The sequence below is a fragment of the Monodon monoceros genome, unplaced genomic scaffold, assembly GCF_005190385.1.
Source record: "Monodon monoceros isolate NGI ecotype Baffin Bay Population unplaced genomic scaffold, NGI_Narwhal_1 Contig5769_ctg1, whole genome shotgun sequence".
In the NCBI taxonomy this organism is placed as follows: Eukaryota; Metazoa; Chordata; class Mammalia; order Artiodactyla; family Monodontidae; genus Monodon; species Monodon monoceros.
In genome coordinates, this window is record NW_021701559.1 from 21,011 (window position 1) to 37,562 (window position 16,552).

The following is a 16,552-nucleotide window of genomic DNA, read 5'->3' on the forward strand; positions in this document are numbered from 1 at the left end:
GAGCCCTCCTCATCTGGAGATTCCTGGTCTCTTTCTTCATCTGTTCCCTTGTGCTCTCCAACCCCTGGGGTTCACTCACCTAAAATAACATAGACTGGGATCCACTGTAAAACAGAGAGTGTTTGGAGGCTTTCCTGAAGATCCAGGTGGGAGAGGAAGGCCATGGCCACGGTGCTGTTCTGTTGTGGTAAGAAGGCTGGTGCCTCCAAAGCTGAGCTGATTGCAGGTGCTTTGCCTTAATCTCATCACTGAGTCCCTTTATCTGCTGGAGGTTTTAGCCTTGACCTAACCTTTTCTCCAGTCTTCCCTGTTCTCTCCCCAACTCAACTTCCTACACACACACCAGGCTTTAGATCATACTTTCTAATCTCTCTAATATGCATCCTTTCCCCACAGATGCTCAATTGCCTCGGGCTGGTTCTAGCTGTGTGTGAGGGGTGGGGTGGGGGAGGAGGGGTCCCTGATAAATTAATGCAGGAAAAGGGAATAGCTTAGGCCTCAAATAGGATCTCTGAAAAGCAGTCTGCCCTGGTGGATGCTCTGACTCCTCCTGTCTTCTGCTGGGAGCCACCTAGTCGACTAGAGCCTTTTATTGCATGAATATCTAGACTTCTCAGATCCCTCCTTGTGCCTCCGTTTCCAGGCGTTCTGTACCAGTGGCCAGTGGGAGAAGCACTGCACGGAGAGCAGACCTGGCTTTCGGTCCTGGCTCTGCCAAGTTCCTCCCCAGATGCTGTGGGGGAATCATTCCGTCTCTCTAGATCTGTTGTCGGGAGGCATTCTAGCGGCTAAAGGCACGGACTTTAGAGCCAGATAGCTGGGGTTCAGATCTCAGCTCTGCCACTTACAAGTTGGCAGACCTCTGTGCCTTGGTTTCCCCAACTGTAAAATGGGGATAATAATAGCACCTGCTTCATAGGGTTGTTGAGGATTGAGTGAGTGAATGTAAAGCACTTAGCAAAGGGCCTGGCACACAGGAGGTATTACTGTGTTTCCTATTATTATTCATTGTTCAATTAAATGAATGTCTACTGAACATCTATTATGTTTCAGGCTAAAAGGCTTGCTTCTGCACACCAGCCTTTTCAAAATTAAAGATTGTCTCCAGGTCCCAAGCCTGTGGATTCCTTTTTCCGGTAACTATCTGCAGGGAGCTCAGCAGAAAGGTCAGGGCTAGCACTGGCCATCAGTATACATGTGGTGAGTCATGGAAGCCGGAGGTGGGGTGAGCTCACCCAGGCAGAAGGTAGACAAGGAAAGGAGAAGACAGGTTCCATAAAGTGGGTGAGGGGTCTTTCTGCCAATCAATGTCTCTGAGCCGGGGACAAGGGCACCAGGGTAGCAGAGGTGGTATCTGTCTCTAAGTGTGGGAGGGCCTTAGAGTTCAGGCAGAAATCCTCTCTCCCAGCCCCTGGCTGCCAAGTCTCATGCGCTCACAACCTGGGTCTTGTCTTAGTCGTCCAGGAGGGCCTGGTAGATCAAGAGGGGGGGCTTTGGCAGGCTCAGAAAATGTGTAGGAACCCTTAAGTGAGAGGGTGGAATAGAGACAGGGTTTAAAAGATTTACTTGTACCAAGATCGGATAGGGCAGGAAACAGGTGGGCCTGGCACTGGGAGCAGGAATGTTCTACAGTTAAGGGATGTAGGGCCCCAGGAAGGGGAGACTTCTGAGTCCAGGGTATTCTCCTAGTGAGCAGGTCTCAGATGTGCCCTTAAAGGGCCTATCTGGCAAACCTGATAGAATCATTGCTCAAAATGTAGACAGAGAAAGGGGAGGGGTGATTCCCAGAGCACTGCACCAGTGGGGTATCTTGCCCACCTTCATATGTCTCCCGTGCTTTGTGCTTCCTGCGGAGTGTGGCAGACTGGAAGGACGTGGTCTGTGGAATCAGGCCCACCTGGAATCCAGGCCCAGCTCTACACTTAGGGCTGAGTGATCTTTGGGAAGTCCCTTCTCTGGCCCTCAAGTTCCTCATTTACAAATTGAGGCAATAATAATATCTACCTTGGGACGTTGTTGTGAGGATTAGATATAGTCAACTCCTAGTATACAGTAGGTGCTCAATACACGAATTCTTCTTATTTTTGCTACCACATGAGAATAGGATGGCCTAAGTCTTTGCTGAGTTGTACTCTCTTGGAGGGACTTATTGCCAGTTGGGACAAGAAACTGAAATCTTTTGTTTACCATCTTTTCATATACATTCGTCAAAGGTGGCCTGGTGGGCAGATAAGTAAAAACCAGTTCTCAATTTCCACTGCATGTAACAATTCTCTCCTATGCTGGTCTTCTCCAGCACACAAAGGAAAGCATGTTCACAAACCTTTTCGCTGGTGGTGATATATATAGAAGACTGAGAAAGCAATAGGGGAGCAGGGGTTAAAATAAGTTGTGAAATACTGAATTTAAAAAACAATGCATCCGCTCCTCTGGCCGCCAAACTTACAAACATTTGTGCCATGTTTTCTAATTGTTCAAAGTGCTTTTCCATATTTTATTTCATTTGCTCCTTACTCTGAACTGTGAGGTAAGTAGGCCAGATGTTGTCAGCGTCTGGGAGGGGCTAAAACTGAGAGAGCTTGTATTAGAACCCATACCTCCTTGCTATGCAGCGTTGAGTGAACTGAGCCAGGTTAAACCTTGGATGAATGGGTGAAAAGCAATCTGTGAGGAAATGATGTGCAGGTGTTGGAGGGAGCTCTGTGAGGAAATGATGTGCAGGTGTTGGAGGGAGCTGTTTTGCAAGGAGACAAAGGTCACAGTGCCCTCTTGTTGTTGGGTGTCTGAAAGAGCTGGGTGGCAGTGTATCTGTTGTGCTGATGAGCAAACCAGAGGCCCACAGTAAGGAGAGGAGGACTTCGGAATTCAGTTAACATAGAGAGGTGGATTTAGGTTCAAAAGTTTTATCCTTTGCACGTTGTTTTAAATGACAGCAGGGACCCCGGTGACCTGGGTGGCCCTGGGTCACCCGGCTACGGAGGGACAGAGCACTGAGGATTGAGACTCAATTCAGAATCCTTAACTCCAACTTCTTGGGCTTGAAATCAGCTCATTCAGTCCCCTGCCCTGTCTTACAGGGGTGTTGAAAAGAACAAGAGTGGAAAGGACAAATCACCGCATGATGGCATTAAAAGTAGTGCACAGCGTTCACCTCTTCCAAATAACTAATTGGCCTCCATGTGAGAGCTACAGAGGGCAAATATTTTCGCTACACTGATATGTTTGCACGGTCTATGTATTAGCTGTGTGCTGAAGTTAAGTCACTCACTGTATTTCCCCAAGCCAGTTTCCTTCCCTGTAAAACAAAGGCATCACCTCCTGCCTGACAGGTTGTGAGAATGAAATATGCAGCATACGTGAAATAAGCATAGTGCAAACGATGAGGCAGTACTGTTATCCGTAGAATGCTTTGAGTCCTCGCTTGCTGCAGTCCACCACACCCAGCTCACTCTAGGACCCTGAAACGCCTTGTTCTGGTGGGAGTAGAGAAGGTGGTTCTATTTTTGTTTTCTCTAGCCACCAGGCAGGCAGACTGAACTGGGGAGGAAAATGGAGGAAGATGGGTTTGCTCACAGCCTCTGTCTTCTTATCCCCCAGCTGAGGGGGAAATGGCAGCGGGGAAGCAGGCTGGCATAACCTTTTCTTCGGTGAGTCAGTTAAAAAGGAATTTCTAGAGCTCCAATAATGTATAAGTGGTGGTTTGGGTTTGGATTTTTCAAGCTGCTCCCTCTTTTTAAGCTGCTTTAAGATACAGAACTAAAAGCACACGCAATTAGGAAGGACATGGAAAATGACAGAAGCACAGCTTGTTACTAATGTGAACTTGAAGAAAGCACTCAGCTTTTCTGGGCCTATTTTCTCATCTGTAAAATGGGGACAACGCTACCTATTTTGCAGGGTCATTTTGAGTATTAATAGCATGTGAAAGTGTTGGGTCTGGTGCCTGGCACAGAACAGAGTTTCCAACACCTACCTGTCCATTTCCTTTCCCTTCCTAGTGGACAGACCATAGTCACTGAGCTCAAATGAAAACACTTATTCTTCAGCCTATTATAATGGCTGCCATTATTCATTTAATTCTCAAAACAACCCTATGAAACAGCTCATCTATAAACATAGAGAAAACAGAGGAGCAGTTCAGAGAAGTTATATTGCCCAAGGTCACACAGCTTTCAACTTTTAAAGCCAGGATTCAAACCCACTTTGTCTAGTTTGCCTCTTAGATATCAGAATGTGAGGGGGTTTCATCAGGCTGGATCTTCTAGAAGGACCATCTTTAAATAGACTCAGACCAAGGGGATAACCCCAACCTGGCCCATTTTGGGAATGAGCTCAGGGTGGAGTTTCAAGGGCACGAAACAGGCTATTGCTAGAGGCAACCTGGCAATAACTGGAAGAGAACTACAAATTAATGCTTGCTTCCCAAATCAGTGGGGAAGTTAATCTGTGCTCTACCAGTTTCAGGAGCTTATGTTGTGAGGGTAACATGAATCCTTTATTAAGGATTAATAAAGGACATTAATCCTTTATTAAGCAGTATATATTTAGCAATAAATATAGTATTGGTAGTCTTCTGTCATCTCCCGCTAAACATAACGTCCTTCTCATCGTCTGACAGCCCTCCATTTACCACCCTACAAAGCAGAGGGATCTCCTTTTCAAACCCCTGTCCTAAGCTAGACTGCAGAAGCTGGAATAGGAAGGCTGAGTCATCTTCTTAAAAGAAGACGAAGTGTACCAAAGCCACATAGAACAAAAGTATGTTTTCTACAGAGATCATCTGTTTTCACACATGGCTTCTTTTCTAGGGTATCAACCCGGGAGCTGAGGACGTGTCTTCTCTTTACCGCAGAAAGTAGGTACCTTTCCTTGTCATCTGTGTGGTCCCCCCTCCTCCACTCCCAGTTATAGGCATGACTGCAGGTACCTTATTAACTAGCAAAATGACTGCCACAGCACACTGACCGCTTGGGACTGTGCCAGGTATGGCACAGAACAGGCAAAGAGGGCCAAAGTGGTCTTCCAGCAGCCCACTTAAGAGCTAGGCTACGGCCTGAGCTGCTCTTACCCTCAGGGTTCTAGATAGTTCCAGAGTAAAGACCCTGGCCTCAGATGCTCACACAAGGATGGTTCTCATAGTGCCTTTTCGGCTTCCTCATTTCTCATGGCTGAAGCAAGGAAGATTGGGTAGATAGGATTGTTATGTTCTGTTCATTGACAGCTGTAATTCCTGAAAAGAGAGCTGTGTGGCAGGGCAAGTCCCGGCTTTTGTGCTTGTCCCTTGTAAAGCAAGTGTTGGGTTAGTTAACAGCACTGGGGTAGAAAGGAGAAAGCAAGCTCCAGCCAGTCTGGGCAGCTCTGATGCTGGGTAACTCACTGCCCACATCAAAGGGAGATGACTAGGATCTCTCCATAAGCCCAGGGAACCACAGCTGACCCCCTCCCTTCACGCCCTGGAAGAAAGCAGCTGATATTCATATTTCTGCACAGGCTCACATGATAGAGGGGACTTTTCTTTTTCAAAGAGAATTCATAGAGCCATTGATTATACACAACCATTTCTCAGTACTCTTTCCTTTCCACTTAAGAAAAATGGAATATACCATGACGAGGATTGTAATTCCAAGACAAGATTGCTGGCTCATCATCTAGGGCAGAAATACACACTTAATTGTTTGACATTTTAATGAACGCAAGGCAAGATTAAGCATCTCTGCCTTCGTTGTACACGGCTGAAGCAGGAGCCCAGGGAGGGGAAGACTGCACAGCTTTCCTTGGTGGGGAAGACAGAAGCCCCTGTAGTCCTGTCTTGCTGTGGGGAGACTAACCCATGTTCTGTCGGTTGCCATAGCCCATAGGATGGGTGTCGCTCCAGTCATCCCACTCCCGAGCTCTGTGGACTGCCTGTTCATCATCCTCTTCCTCCTGTTCCTGATCTTGTTGCTGAGCTGCTGTTCTGAACTCTGCCCAAGTGGAAAAATGAGAAAGCAGGGTGAAGGAAAGAGCGACTGTCATGGGCCCCAGCTCCACTCTGAATACGACCACATAACAAGAGAACAAGGAATATATACCTAGCTGCCTACCCTGGGGCCAGCAGAACTGCGGAGAGTACTTACTATTACTTCACAGGTGACATGTTAAATAATAGTAATACAGGATCCTCTAAGTGGTTTTCACGAGAAGGCAAAAACAAAGTTGCCCCTCAAAATGAATTCTATTTTGGAAAAGAATTCTTGCTAAAAAGGCCAACCCTTCACAACAGAAAACAAAAACACCAACTGACCAACAGAACCTCAGCAAACCAAAAACAGTGAAGTGTTTCCATAGTATAGTGGTTATCACACTCGCCTGACAAAAACACTAAAGTAAAAAATATTTATGATTTTATGATTTGTGACTTGCCAGGGAGGTGGGACTATAGGTGACTTCTCCTCCTTCATCCATTTCCTTTATTACAGTTCTACAATTCTGTGTGTGTATAAAATTGGAAATCAGGGGGCAGCTGAACCTACCAGAAAAGAATGTGTCTTATTTTGCACGTTTGGAACAGGGTCTGGGGTCCACATCGCACTTGTCATGCAGTGTACCAAATACTACGTCTCTTCTGCACTATTTTTTTCTTTCCTTTTTGAGGTAAAGGAACATTTCCTAGCTACCTTGAATTTGCTCACGAGAAATACTCTCATCACCATGATAAAGAATGAAATATGTGGGGAATCTGATCTCTCCTTACAGCTTAGGAATCTTGTGTTCTGCTTTTCTTTTAACCCTTTTATTGTAAAGTAAAAGATACTGGAAATCACACAAAAATATATATAACTTAAAATTTGATAAGGAGGCTATACCTTTATAGCCTTCACTTGGGTCAAGATATACATTTTCTGTACCCATCCCCAAAGCTTCTCCATGAGCATCTACCAAATGACACCCTGTGCTCACTGGCAGTTAATTCCCATTCATTCCCTCCCAGGAAATCACCAATCTACCTTCTATCTCGATAGAGTTGCTATTCTGAACATTTCACATAAATGGAATCAAGTAACATGTGGTCTTTTGTGTCTGACTTCTTTCACTTAGCATAATGCTTTTGAGGTTAGTCTTACCCATTTTCAAATATTTTGATATATTTTTAATCTACAGGTTTCTTCTTCCATCCCTTTCCTTCCTTACAAGTTCTCTATTGAAGAGGCTGGGGCATTTGACCTGTAGTTTCCCCAAATCTGGTTTTTGCCGACCGCATAGTCACGATGGAGTCCAACACGTTCTTCTGTATTTCTGCAGATTGGCAACTGGACACAGAGCTTGATATGACTTAGGGTTGATCCCTTCGCATGAATACAGGTGGTGCTGTCCTCCCCCAGCAGGTGGCACATAGTATCTGTGTCTCCTATGTTGTGATGTTAGCAGCTGTTGACGCTCAATGCCTAGATTCGTTAATTTTCCCAGGGCTTCAAAATGGTGATACTCTTTAACATTTCTTTTTTTATTAAGTAGAATGCTTTTTATAAAGAGAGGCTTTCCCTCATCTACTACTATTTAGTCACCCAGGAAAAGAAAACAAGATTAATGCTTGATTCTTCTGCTTTAATTTACCATTTCTCAAGTTATTAAATTGGTTCCTTATCATCCTCTGAAATTGAACAATTTCTCAAGTTATTAAATTGGTTCCTTATCATCCTCTGAAATTGAACAATTTCTGTTTTAACTATAGTTATGAACTCATGGATTTAAACACATTTGATGGGTTTCAATGAATTGCAATGAACTCTAAAAAATATTCAAATAAGCTAATTTTAGTTTTAATTTACAGAAAAACTGAGAAGATAGTACAGAGTTCTTATACATCCATACCCAATTTCCCTTATTGTTAACATCTTACATTACTATGGTTTGTGTGTCATAACTAATAAACCAATACTGATACATACATAACTAACAACTAAAGTTCATACTTTATTCAGATTTCCTTAGGTTTTACATAATGTTCTTTTTTTTTGGTTCCAGGATCCCATCAAATATTCCATATTACATTAGTCCTCTGTCTCCTTCATCTCCTCTTGGCTGTGAGAATTTCTCACTTTCCTTGTTTTTGATGACCTGGACAGTTTTAAGGGGTACTCATCAGGTATTTTGCAGAATGTCCCTCAACCTGGGGTTGTCTCATATTTTTCTCATAATTAGACTAGGGTTATGATTTTTGGAAGAGAATAACACAGTGAAGTCTCCTCCTTATCACATCAAACCAAGGCTACACACCACCAACATGACTTATCACTGCTGATGTTAACTGGGATCACTTCAGGTAGTGTTTGTAGGGTTCCCAACTGCTCCCCCCTCCTTCTATACTATAGTCTTTGGAAGCAAGTAACTAAACACAGCCTACACTTAAGGGGTGAGGAGTTATGCTGCACCTCCTTGAGACAGGTGTATATACACAAATTATTTATAATTTTTCTGTAGGGGAGATTGGTCTCTTCACCCCCATCTATTTATTTAATCATTTATTTCTATCACTATAGACTCACGGACACATTTTATTCCTTGTGTTATAATCCAATACTGTTATTTTCCTGCTCACATTCTTCCAGTTTTGGCCACAGTTCTTTCAGAAGGCCCTGTGTCACATTAACATACCTCAATAGTTTGTTTGCTGTTGTTTTTTGAGTGCTCCTTTATTTTCTAGTACTACAAGATATTTCAGATTCATCTTGTATATTCCCTGTCCAGCCCTAGAATTATCCATTTCTCTAAGGAGCCCTTTAATTGGAGAATAGTATTAGACACCAAGATTTGGGCACTAGATGTGCTCGTTGCTACTGGCAATTATCCCTTTTCAAGCCAAACTGTCTCTGGCCAGTGCAAACGTCTCCAGTGGCTTCTGAGTCCTTTTGATATGACCATAGTAGTCTTTGAAAGCTTCTTTCCTATCCTTTATGAAAAGATGTTCCAAGCTCATGTTATTTATTTCCAGCTGCAAACTTGGAATTAGCTATTTGTCTAAGAAATCCTGATTTCTTTTAATGGGAATGGTATTTCAAGAACAGAACCTGGGTTACTAGGTGAGCTCATTGCTTCTGGGCTGGTCATTGTTTCTAAGCCTTTTCAGTGGATAAAGCAAAAGTGTGTGTGTGTGTACTTTTCAGTAAAATTTCTCATGAGTTCATATTCAGGACTAAAGGGGTGTTTTGTTTCTAACTCAAATTCTTTTGAATTACATCTGTATTCTTCCACACTAATAGTCTTGGCTCTCAAAGACAGAGGATGAGGGAATTAGAGTATCTCATAATTACTCAGTTAATATTATCTCACATTACACAGTCCTGGAATAACACTAATACTGTTACCAATATAATTGCTGAGAACAGTTCTTTTTTTGCAAATTCTTTCCCCATTAAAAGTTACATTATATCTATATTACCAGAGCACTGGGCATACAGGCATTAATACTTTCTCTCTTTCAAATCTCATTTAGTCTTAGTTCTACAAGTAACTATATATTTAATGCTGACTGATAGTACTTATATCAATGTCTCTCTCATCACTTTGGTTGTCTTAAGCTCATTCTCTAGCAAATTTCTCAGAAAGGGATCATGGGACCAATATTTCCTGAGTTCCTGTATGTTGATAAATACCTGTACCCTTTATACCTAAAAGTCAGTTTTACCAGATATAATGTTCTTGGCTCACATTGTTTTCCCCTTGAGTATCTTAAATGTTACTCCATTTGTTCTGGCATAAAGTGTTGGTGTCAAAAAGTTTGAAGATGATCTAATTTTCCTTCCTTTACCATCCACCTGCTGTTTTTCCTGAAGTATCCAAGGCATTTCTTTTTTTAAAAAAAAAAAGTCTAGTAATTTTATTAGAACGTGTCTTGCTGTTGGTCATTCTGGAGCAAAATTCTTAGGTACACGGTGTGCTTTTTAAAAGCAAACCTAAAGTTTCCTCAATATTAGTTTTTTTTTAAAAATGTATCTTTATTGGAGTATAACTGCTTTACAATGTTGTGTTAGTTTCTGCTGTACAACAAAGTGAATCAGCTACATGTATACATATATCCCCATATCCCCTCCCTCTTGCATCTCCCGCCCACCCTCCCTATCCCACCCCTCTAGGTGGTCACAAAGCACTAAGCTGACCTCCCTGTGCTATGCGGCTGCTTCCCACTAGCTATCTGTTTTACATTTGTTAGCGTATATATGTCCATATATACACTACCACTCTCTCACTTTGTCCCAGCTTACCCTTCCCTCTCCCCGTGTCCACAAGTCTATTCTCTACATCTGCGTCTTTATTCCTGCCCTGCCACTAGGTTCATCAGTACCGTTTTTTCAGATTCCATACATGTGCGTTAGCATATGGTATTTGTTTTTCTCTTTCTGACTGACTTCACTCTGTATGACAATCTCTACAACCATCCAATATTAGTTTTAAGCATTTTTTTCTTTTTCCTTGCTTTGGTATTCTTCTTCAGATAATCTTATTATCTATATGTCAGGTCTTCTTTGCTATCTTTCATATTTGCCACTTTTTCTAGAAATCTGTTCATCTTTGCCGCTTTTTGATTTAAAACATTTTCCTTTCTACTTTAGAAAGGCATTTTCTGTTATATTGACTCATTCTTGTTTTCTTCTAGTTTAGCCTTCATTTCTTTCATTCAAATTGAAGTCTAATTGATTTACAATATTAGTTTCAGGTGTACAACATGTTGATTTAATATTTTATATATTATATTCCATTTAGAGTTATTATAAAATATTGGGAAGACGGTGGAAGAGTAAGAAGTGGAGATTACCTTCCTCCCCACAAACACAACAGGAATACATTTACACTTGGAACAACTCCTACAGAACACCTACTGAACGCTGGCAGAAGACCTCAGACCTCTCAAAAGGCAAGAAACTCCCCACATACCTGGGTAGGGCAAGAGAAAAAAGAAAAAACAGAGACAAAAGAATAGGGATGGGACCCGCCAGTGGGAGGGAGCTGTGGAGGAGGAAAGGTTTCCACACACTAGGAAAACCCTCCACTGTCAGAGACAGGGGTGGAGGTGGGGGAGACTTTGGAGCCACGGAGGAGAGCACAGCCACAGGGGTGCAGAGGACAAAGCAGAGAGATTCAGGCACAGACGATCGGTGCCGACCAGCACTCACCAGTCCAAGAGGCTTGTCTGCTCACCCGCCAGGGCGGGCGGGGCTGGGAGCTGAGGCTCGGGCTTCAGAAGTCAGACCCCAGGAAAAGGACTGGAGTTAGCTGCGTGAACACAGCCTGAAGGGAGCTGGTGCGTCACAGCCAGCCGGAGGGAGTCCGGGAAAAAGTCTAGAACTGCCGAAGAGGCAAGAGACTTTTTCTTGCCTCTTTGTTTCGCGGTGCGTGAGGAGAGGGGATTAAGAGCGCAGCTTAAAGGAGCTCCAGAGACGGGTGCAAGCTGCGGCTATCAGCGCGGACCCCAGAGACAGGCATGAGACGCTAAGGCTGCTGTTACAGCCACCAAGAAGCCTGTGTGCAAGCACAGGTCACTATCCACACCGCCCCTCCCGGGAGCCTGTGCAGCCCGCCACTGCCGGGGTCCCGGGATCCAGGGACAACTTCCCCGGGAGAATGCACGGCGCGCCTCAGACTGGTGCAACGTCACGCCGGCCTCTGCCTCCGCAGGGTCGCCCCGCATCCGTACCCCTTCCTCTCCCCACTGGCCTGAGTGAGCCAGAGCCCCCGAATCAGCTGCTCCTTTAACTCTGTCCTGTCTGAGCGAAGAACAGACGCCCTCCGGCGACCTACACGCAGAGGCGGGTCCAAATCCAAAGCGGAACCCTGGCAGCTGTGTGAACAAAGAAGAGAAAGGGAAATCTCTCCCAGTAGCCTCAGGAGCAGCGGATTAAATCTCCACCATCAACTTGATGCACCCTGCATCTGTGGAATACCTGAATAGGCAACAAATCATCCCAAATTGAGGAGGTGAACTTTGGGAGCAATTATATATATATTGTTTTCCTTTTTCTCTTTTTGTGACTGTGTATGTGTATGCTTCTGTGTGTGATTTTGTCTGTAAAGATTTGCTTTTACCATTTGTCCTAGGGTTTTGTCTGTCCGTTTTTTGGGTTTTTTTTTTAGTATAGCTTTTAGCACTTGATATGATTGGTGGATTTGTTTTGTTTGGTAGCCCTCTTTTTTCTTTTTTTTTAACTACTTTTTAAGTGAATAAAAACTTAATAATTATTTTTTATTTTAATAACTTTATTTTATTTTATTTTTTCTTTCTTTCTACTTTTTCTCCCTTTTATTCTGAGCCGTGTGGATGAAAGGCTTTTGGTGCTCCAGCCAGGAGTAAGTGCTGTGCCTCTGAAGTGGGAGAGCCAAGTTCAGGACACTGGTCCAACAGAGACCTCCCAGCTCCATATAATATCAAACAGTGAAAATCTCCCAGAGATCTCCATCTCAACACCAACACCCAGCTTCACTCAACAACCAGAAAGCTACAGTGTTGGGCATCCTATGCCAAACAACTAGCAAGACAAGAACACAACCCCACCCATTAGCAGAAAGGCTGCCTAAAATCATAATAAGGTCACAGACACCCCAAAACACACCACCGGACAAGGTCCTGCCCACCAGAAAATACAAGATCCAGCCTCATCCACCAGAAGAGAGGCAAGAGTCCCCTCCACCAGGAAGCCTACACAACCCACTGAACCAACCTTACCCACTGGGAGCAAACACCAAAAACAACGGGAACTAAACCTGCAGGCTGTGAAAAGGAGACCCCAAACACAGTAAGATAAGCAAAATGAGAAGACAGAGATATACACAGCAGATGAAGGAGCAAAGTAAAACCCCACCAGACCAAACAAATGAAGAGGGAATAGGCAGTCAACCTGACAAAGAATTCAGAGTAATGACAGTAAAGACGATCCAAGATCTTGGAAATAGAATTGAGAAAATACAAGAAACCTTTAACAAGGACCTTGGAGAACTAAAGTGCAAGCAAACAATGATGAACAACACAATAAATGAAACTGAAAATTCTCTAGAAGGAATCAATAGCAGAATAACTGAGGCAGAAGAACGGAGAAGTGACCTGGAAGATAAAATAGTGGAAATAGCTACTGCAGAGCAGGATAAAGAAAAAAGAATGAAAAGAATTGAGGACAGTCTCAGAGACCTCTGGGACAACATTTAACACACCAACAACAGAATGATAAGGGTCCCAGAAGAAGAAGAGAAAGAGAAAGGGACTGAGAAAATATTTGAAGACATTGTAGTTGAAAACTTCTCTAATATGGGAAAAGAAATAGTAAATCAAGTCCAGGAAGCAGAGAGTCCCATACAGGATAAATCCAAGGAGAAACACACCAAGACACATATTAATCAAACTATCAAAAATTAAGTACAAAGAAAACATATTAAAAGCAGCAAGGGCAAAACAACAAATAACATACAAGGGAATCCCCATAAGGTTACAGGTGATCTTTCAGCAGAAACTCTGTAAGCCAGAAGGGACTGGCAGGACATATTTAAAGTGATGAAAGGGAGAAACCTACACCCAAGATTACTCTACCCAGTAAGGATCTCATTCAGATTCGACAAAGGAATTAAAACTTTTACAGACAAGCAAAAGCTAAGAGAGTTCAGCACCACCAAACCAGCTTTACAACAAATGCTAAAGGGACTTCATTAGGCAGGAAACACAAGAGAAGGAAAAGACCTACAATAACAAACACAAAACAATTAAGAAAATGGTAATAGGAAAATACATATCAATAATTACCTTAAATGTAAATGGATTATATGCTGCAACCAAAAGACATAGACTGGCAGAATGGATAAAAAAACAAGACCCATATATATGCTGTCTACAAGAGACCCCCTTCAGACCTAGGGACACATACAGACTGAAAGCGAGGGGATGGAAAGTGATATTCCATCCAAATGAAAATCAAAAGATAGTTGGTGTAGCGATTCTCATATCAGACAAAATAGACTTTAAAACAAACACTATAACAAGAGACAAAGAACGAGACTACATAACGATCAATCCAAGAAGAAGATATAACAACTGTAAATATTTATGCACCCAACATAGGAGCACTTTGATACATAAGGCAAATACTAACAGCCATAAAGGGGAAATAGACAGTAACACAATCATAGTAGGGGACTTTAACACCCCACTTTCACCAATGGACAGATCATCCAAAATGAAAATAAATAAGGAAAACACAAGGTTTAAATGATACGTTAAACAAGATGGCCTTAATTGACATTTATAGGACATTCTGTCCAACAACAACAGAATACACTTTCTTCTCAAGTGCTCAAGGAACATTCTCCAGGAGAAATCAGATCTTGGGTCACAAATTAAGATATGGTAAATTTAAGAAAATTGAAATCGTATCAAGTATGGTTTCTGGGGCTTCCCCGGTGGCACAGTGGTTGAGAGTCCACCTGCTGATGCGGGGGACATGGGTTCGTGTCCCAGTCCGGGAGGATCCCACATGCCGCGGAGCAGCTGGGTCTGTGAGCCATGGCCGCTAAGCCTGCGTGTCCAGAGTCTGTGCTCTGCAACGGGAGAGGCCACAACAGTGAGAGGCCTGCGTACCGCAAAAAAACAAACAAAAAAAAACGAAAAATAAAAACAAGTATGGTTTCCGACCACAACACTATGAAACTAGGTATCAATTACAGGAAAAAAAACTGTAAAAAATACAAACATGTGGAGGCTAAATGATACACTACTTAATAACCAAGAGATCACTGAAGAAATCAAAGAGGAAATCAAAAAATACCTAGAGACAAATGAAAATGAAAACACGATGACCCAAAACCTATGGGATGAAGCAAAATCAGTTCTAAGAGGGAAGTTTCTGCAGTACAGTCCTACCTTAAGAAACAAGAAACATCTCAAATAAACAATCTAAACTTACACCTAAAGCAATCAGAGAAAGAAGAACAAAAAAACCCTCAAAGTTAGCAGAAGGAAAGAAATCATAAAAATCAGATCAGAAATAAATGAAAAAGAAATGAAGGAAACAATAGCAAAGACCAATAAAACTAAAAGCTGGTTCTCTGAGAAGATAAACAAAATTGATAAACCATCAGCCAGACTCATAAAGAAAAAAAGGGAGAAGACTCAGATCAATAGAATTAGAAATGAAAAAGGAGAAAAAACTGACACTGCAGAAATACAAAGGATCATGAGAAATTACTATAAGCAACCATATGCCAATAAAATGGACAACCTGGAAGAAATGGACAAATTCTTAGAAAAGCACAACCTTCCGAGACTGAACCAGGAAGAAACAGAAAACATAAACAGACCAATTCCAAGCACTGAAATTGAAACTGTGATTAAAAACCTACAAACAAACAATAGCCCAGGACCAGATGGCTTCACAGGCAAATTCCGACACACATTTACAGAAGAGCTAACACCAATCCTCTTCAAACTCTTCCAAAATATAGCAGAGGGAGGAACACTCCCAAACTCATTCTATGAGTCCACCATCATGCTGATACCAAAACCAGACAAAGATGTCACAAAGAAAGAAAACTACACGCCAATATCACTGACGAACATAGATGCAAAAATCCTCAACAAAATACTAGCAGATAGAATCCAACAGCACGTTAAAAGGATCATTCACCATGATAAAGTGGGGTTTGTCCCAGGAATGCAAGGATTATTCAATATATGCAAATCAATCAATGTGATAAACCATATTAACAAATTGAATAAAAAACATATGATCATCTCAGTAGATGCAGGAAAAGCTTTCAACAAAATTCTACACCCATTTATGATAAAAACCCTCCAGAAAGTAGGCACAGAGGGAACTTACCTCAACATAATAAAGACCATATGTGACAAACCCACAGCGAACATCGTCCTCAATGGTGAAAAACTGAAACCATTTCCACTAAGATCAGGAACAAGACAAGGTTGCCCACTTGCACCACTATTATTCAACATAGTTTTGGAAGTTTTAGGCACAGCAATCAGAGAACAGAAAGAAATAAAAGGAATCCAAATGAGAAAAGAAGTAAAGCTGTCACTGCAGATGATATGACACTATACACAGAGAATCCTAAAGATGATACCAGAAAACTACTAGAGCTAATCAATGAATCTGGTAAAGTAGCAGGATACAAAATTAATGCACAGAAATCTCTTGCATTCCTATACACTAACAATGAAAAATGAGAAAGTGAAATTAAGGAAACACTCCTATTTACCATTGCAACAAAAATAATAAAACACCTAGGAATAAACCTACCTAAGGACACAAAAGACCTGTATGCAGAAAATTATAAGACAATGATGAAAGAAATTAAAGATGATACTACTAGATGGAGAGATATACCATGTTCTTGGATTGAAAGAATCAACATTGTGAAAATGACTCTACTACCCAAAGCAATCTACAGATTCAATGCAATCCCTATCAAACTACCACTGGCATTTTTCACAGAACTACAACAAAAAATTTTACAATCTGTATGGAAACACAAAAGACCCCGAATAACCAAAGCAATCTTGAGAAAGAAAAACGGAGCTGGA

General features: G+C 42.2%; 1 protein-coding gene across 1 annotated transcript in view; it reads right to left on the minus strand.

The window, feature by feature from the left end:
• Nucleotides 1-5,679: 5,679 nt before the first annotated feature.
• The window catches only part of LOC114890474 (immunoglobulin-binding protein 1-like), a 35,888-nt gene continuing 25,015 nt past the window's right edge, over nucleotides 5,680-16,552 (minus strand). The window contains 1 exon segment of the mRNA XM_029213964.1: nucleotides 5,680-5,963. Within this exon segment, the coding sequence (XP_029069797.1) occupies nucleotides 5,824-5,963 (140 nt within the window). The 3' untranslated portion in view covers nucleotides 5,680-5,823.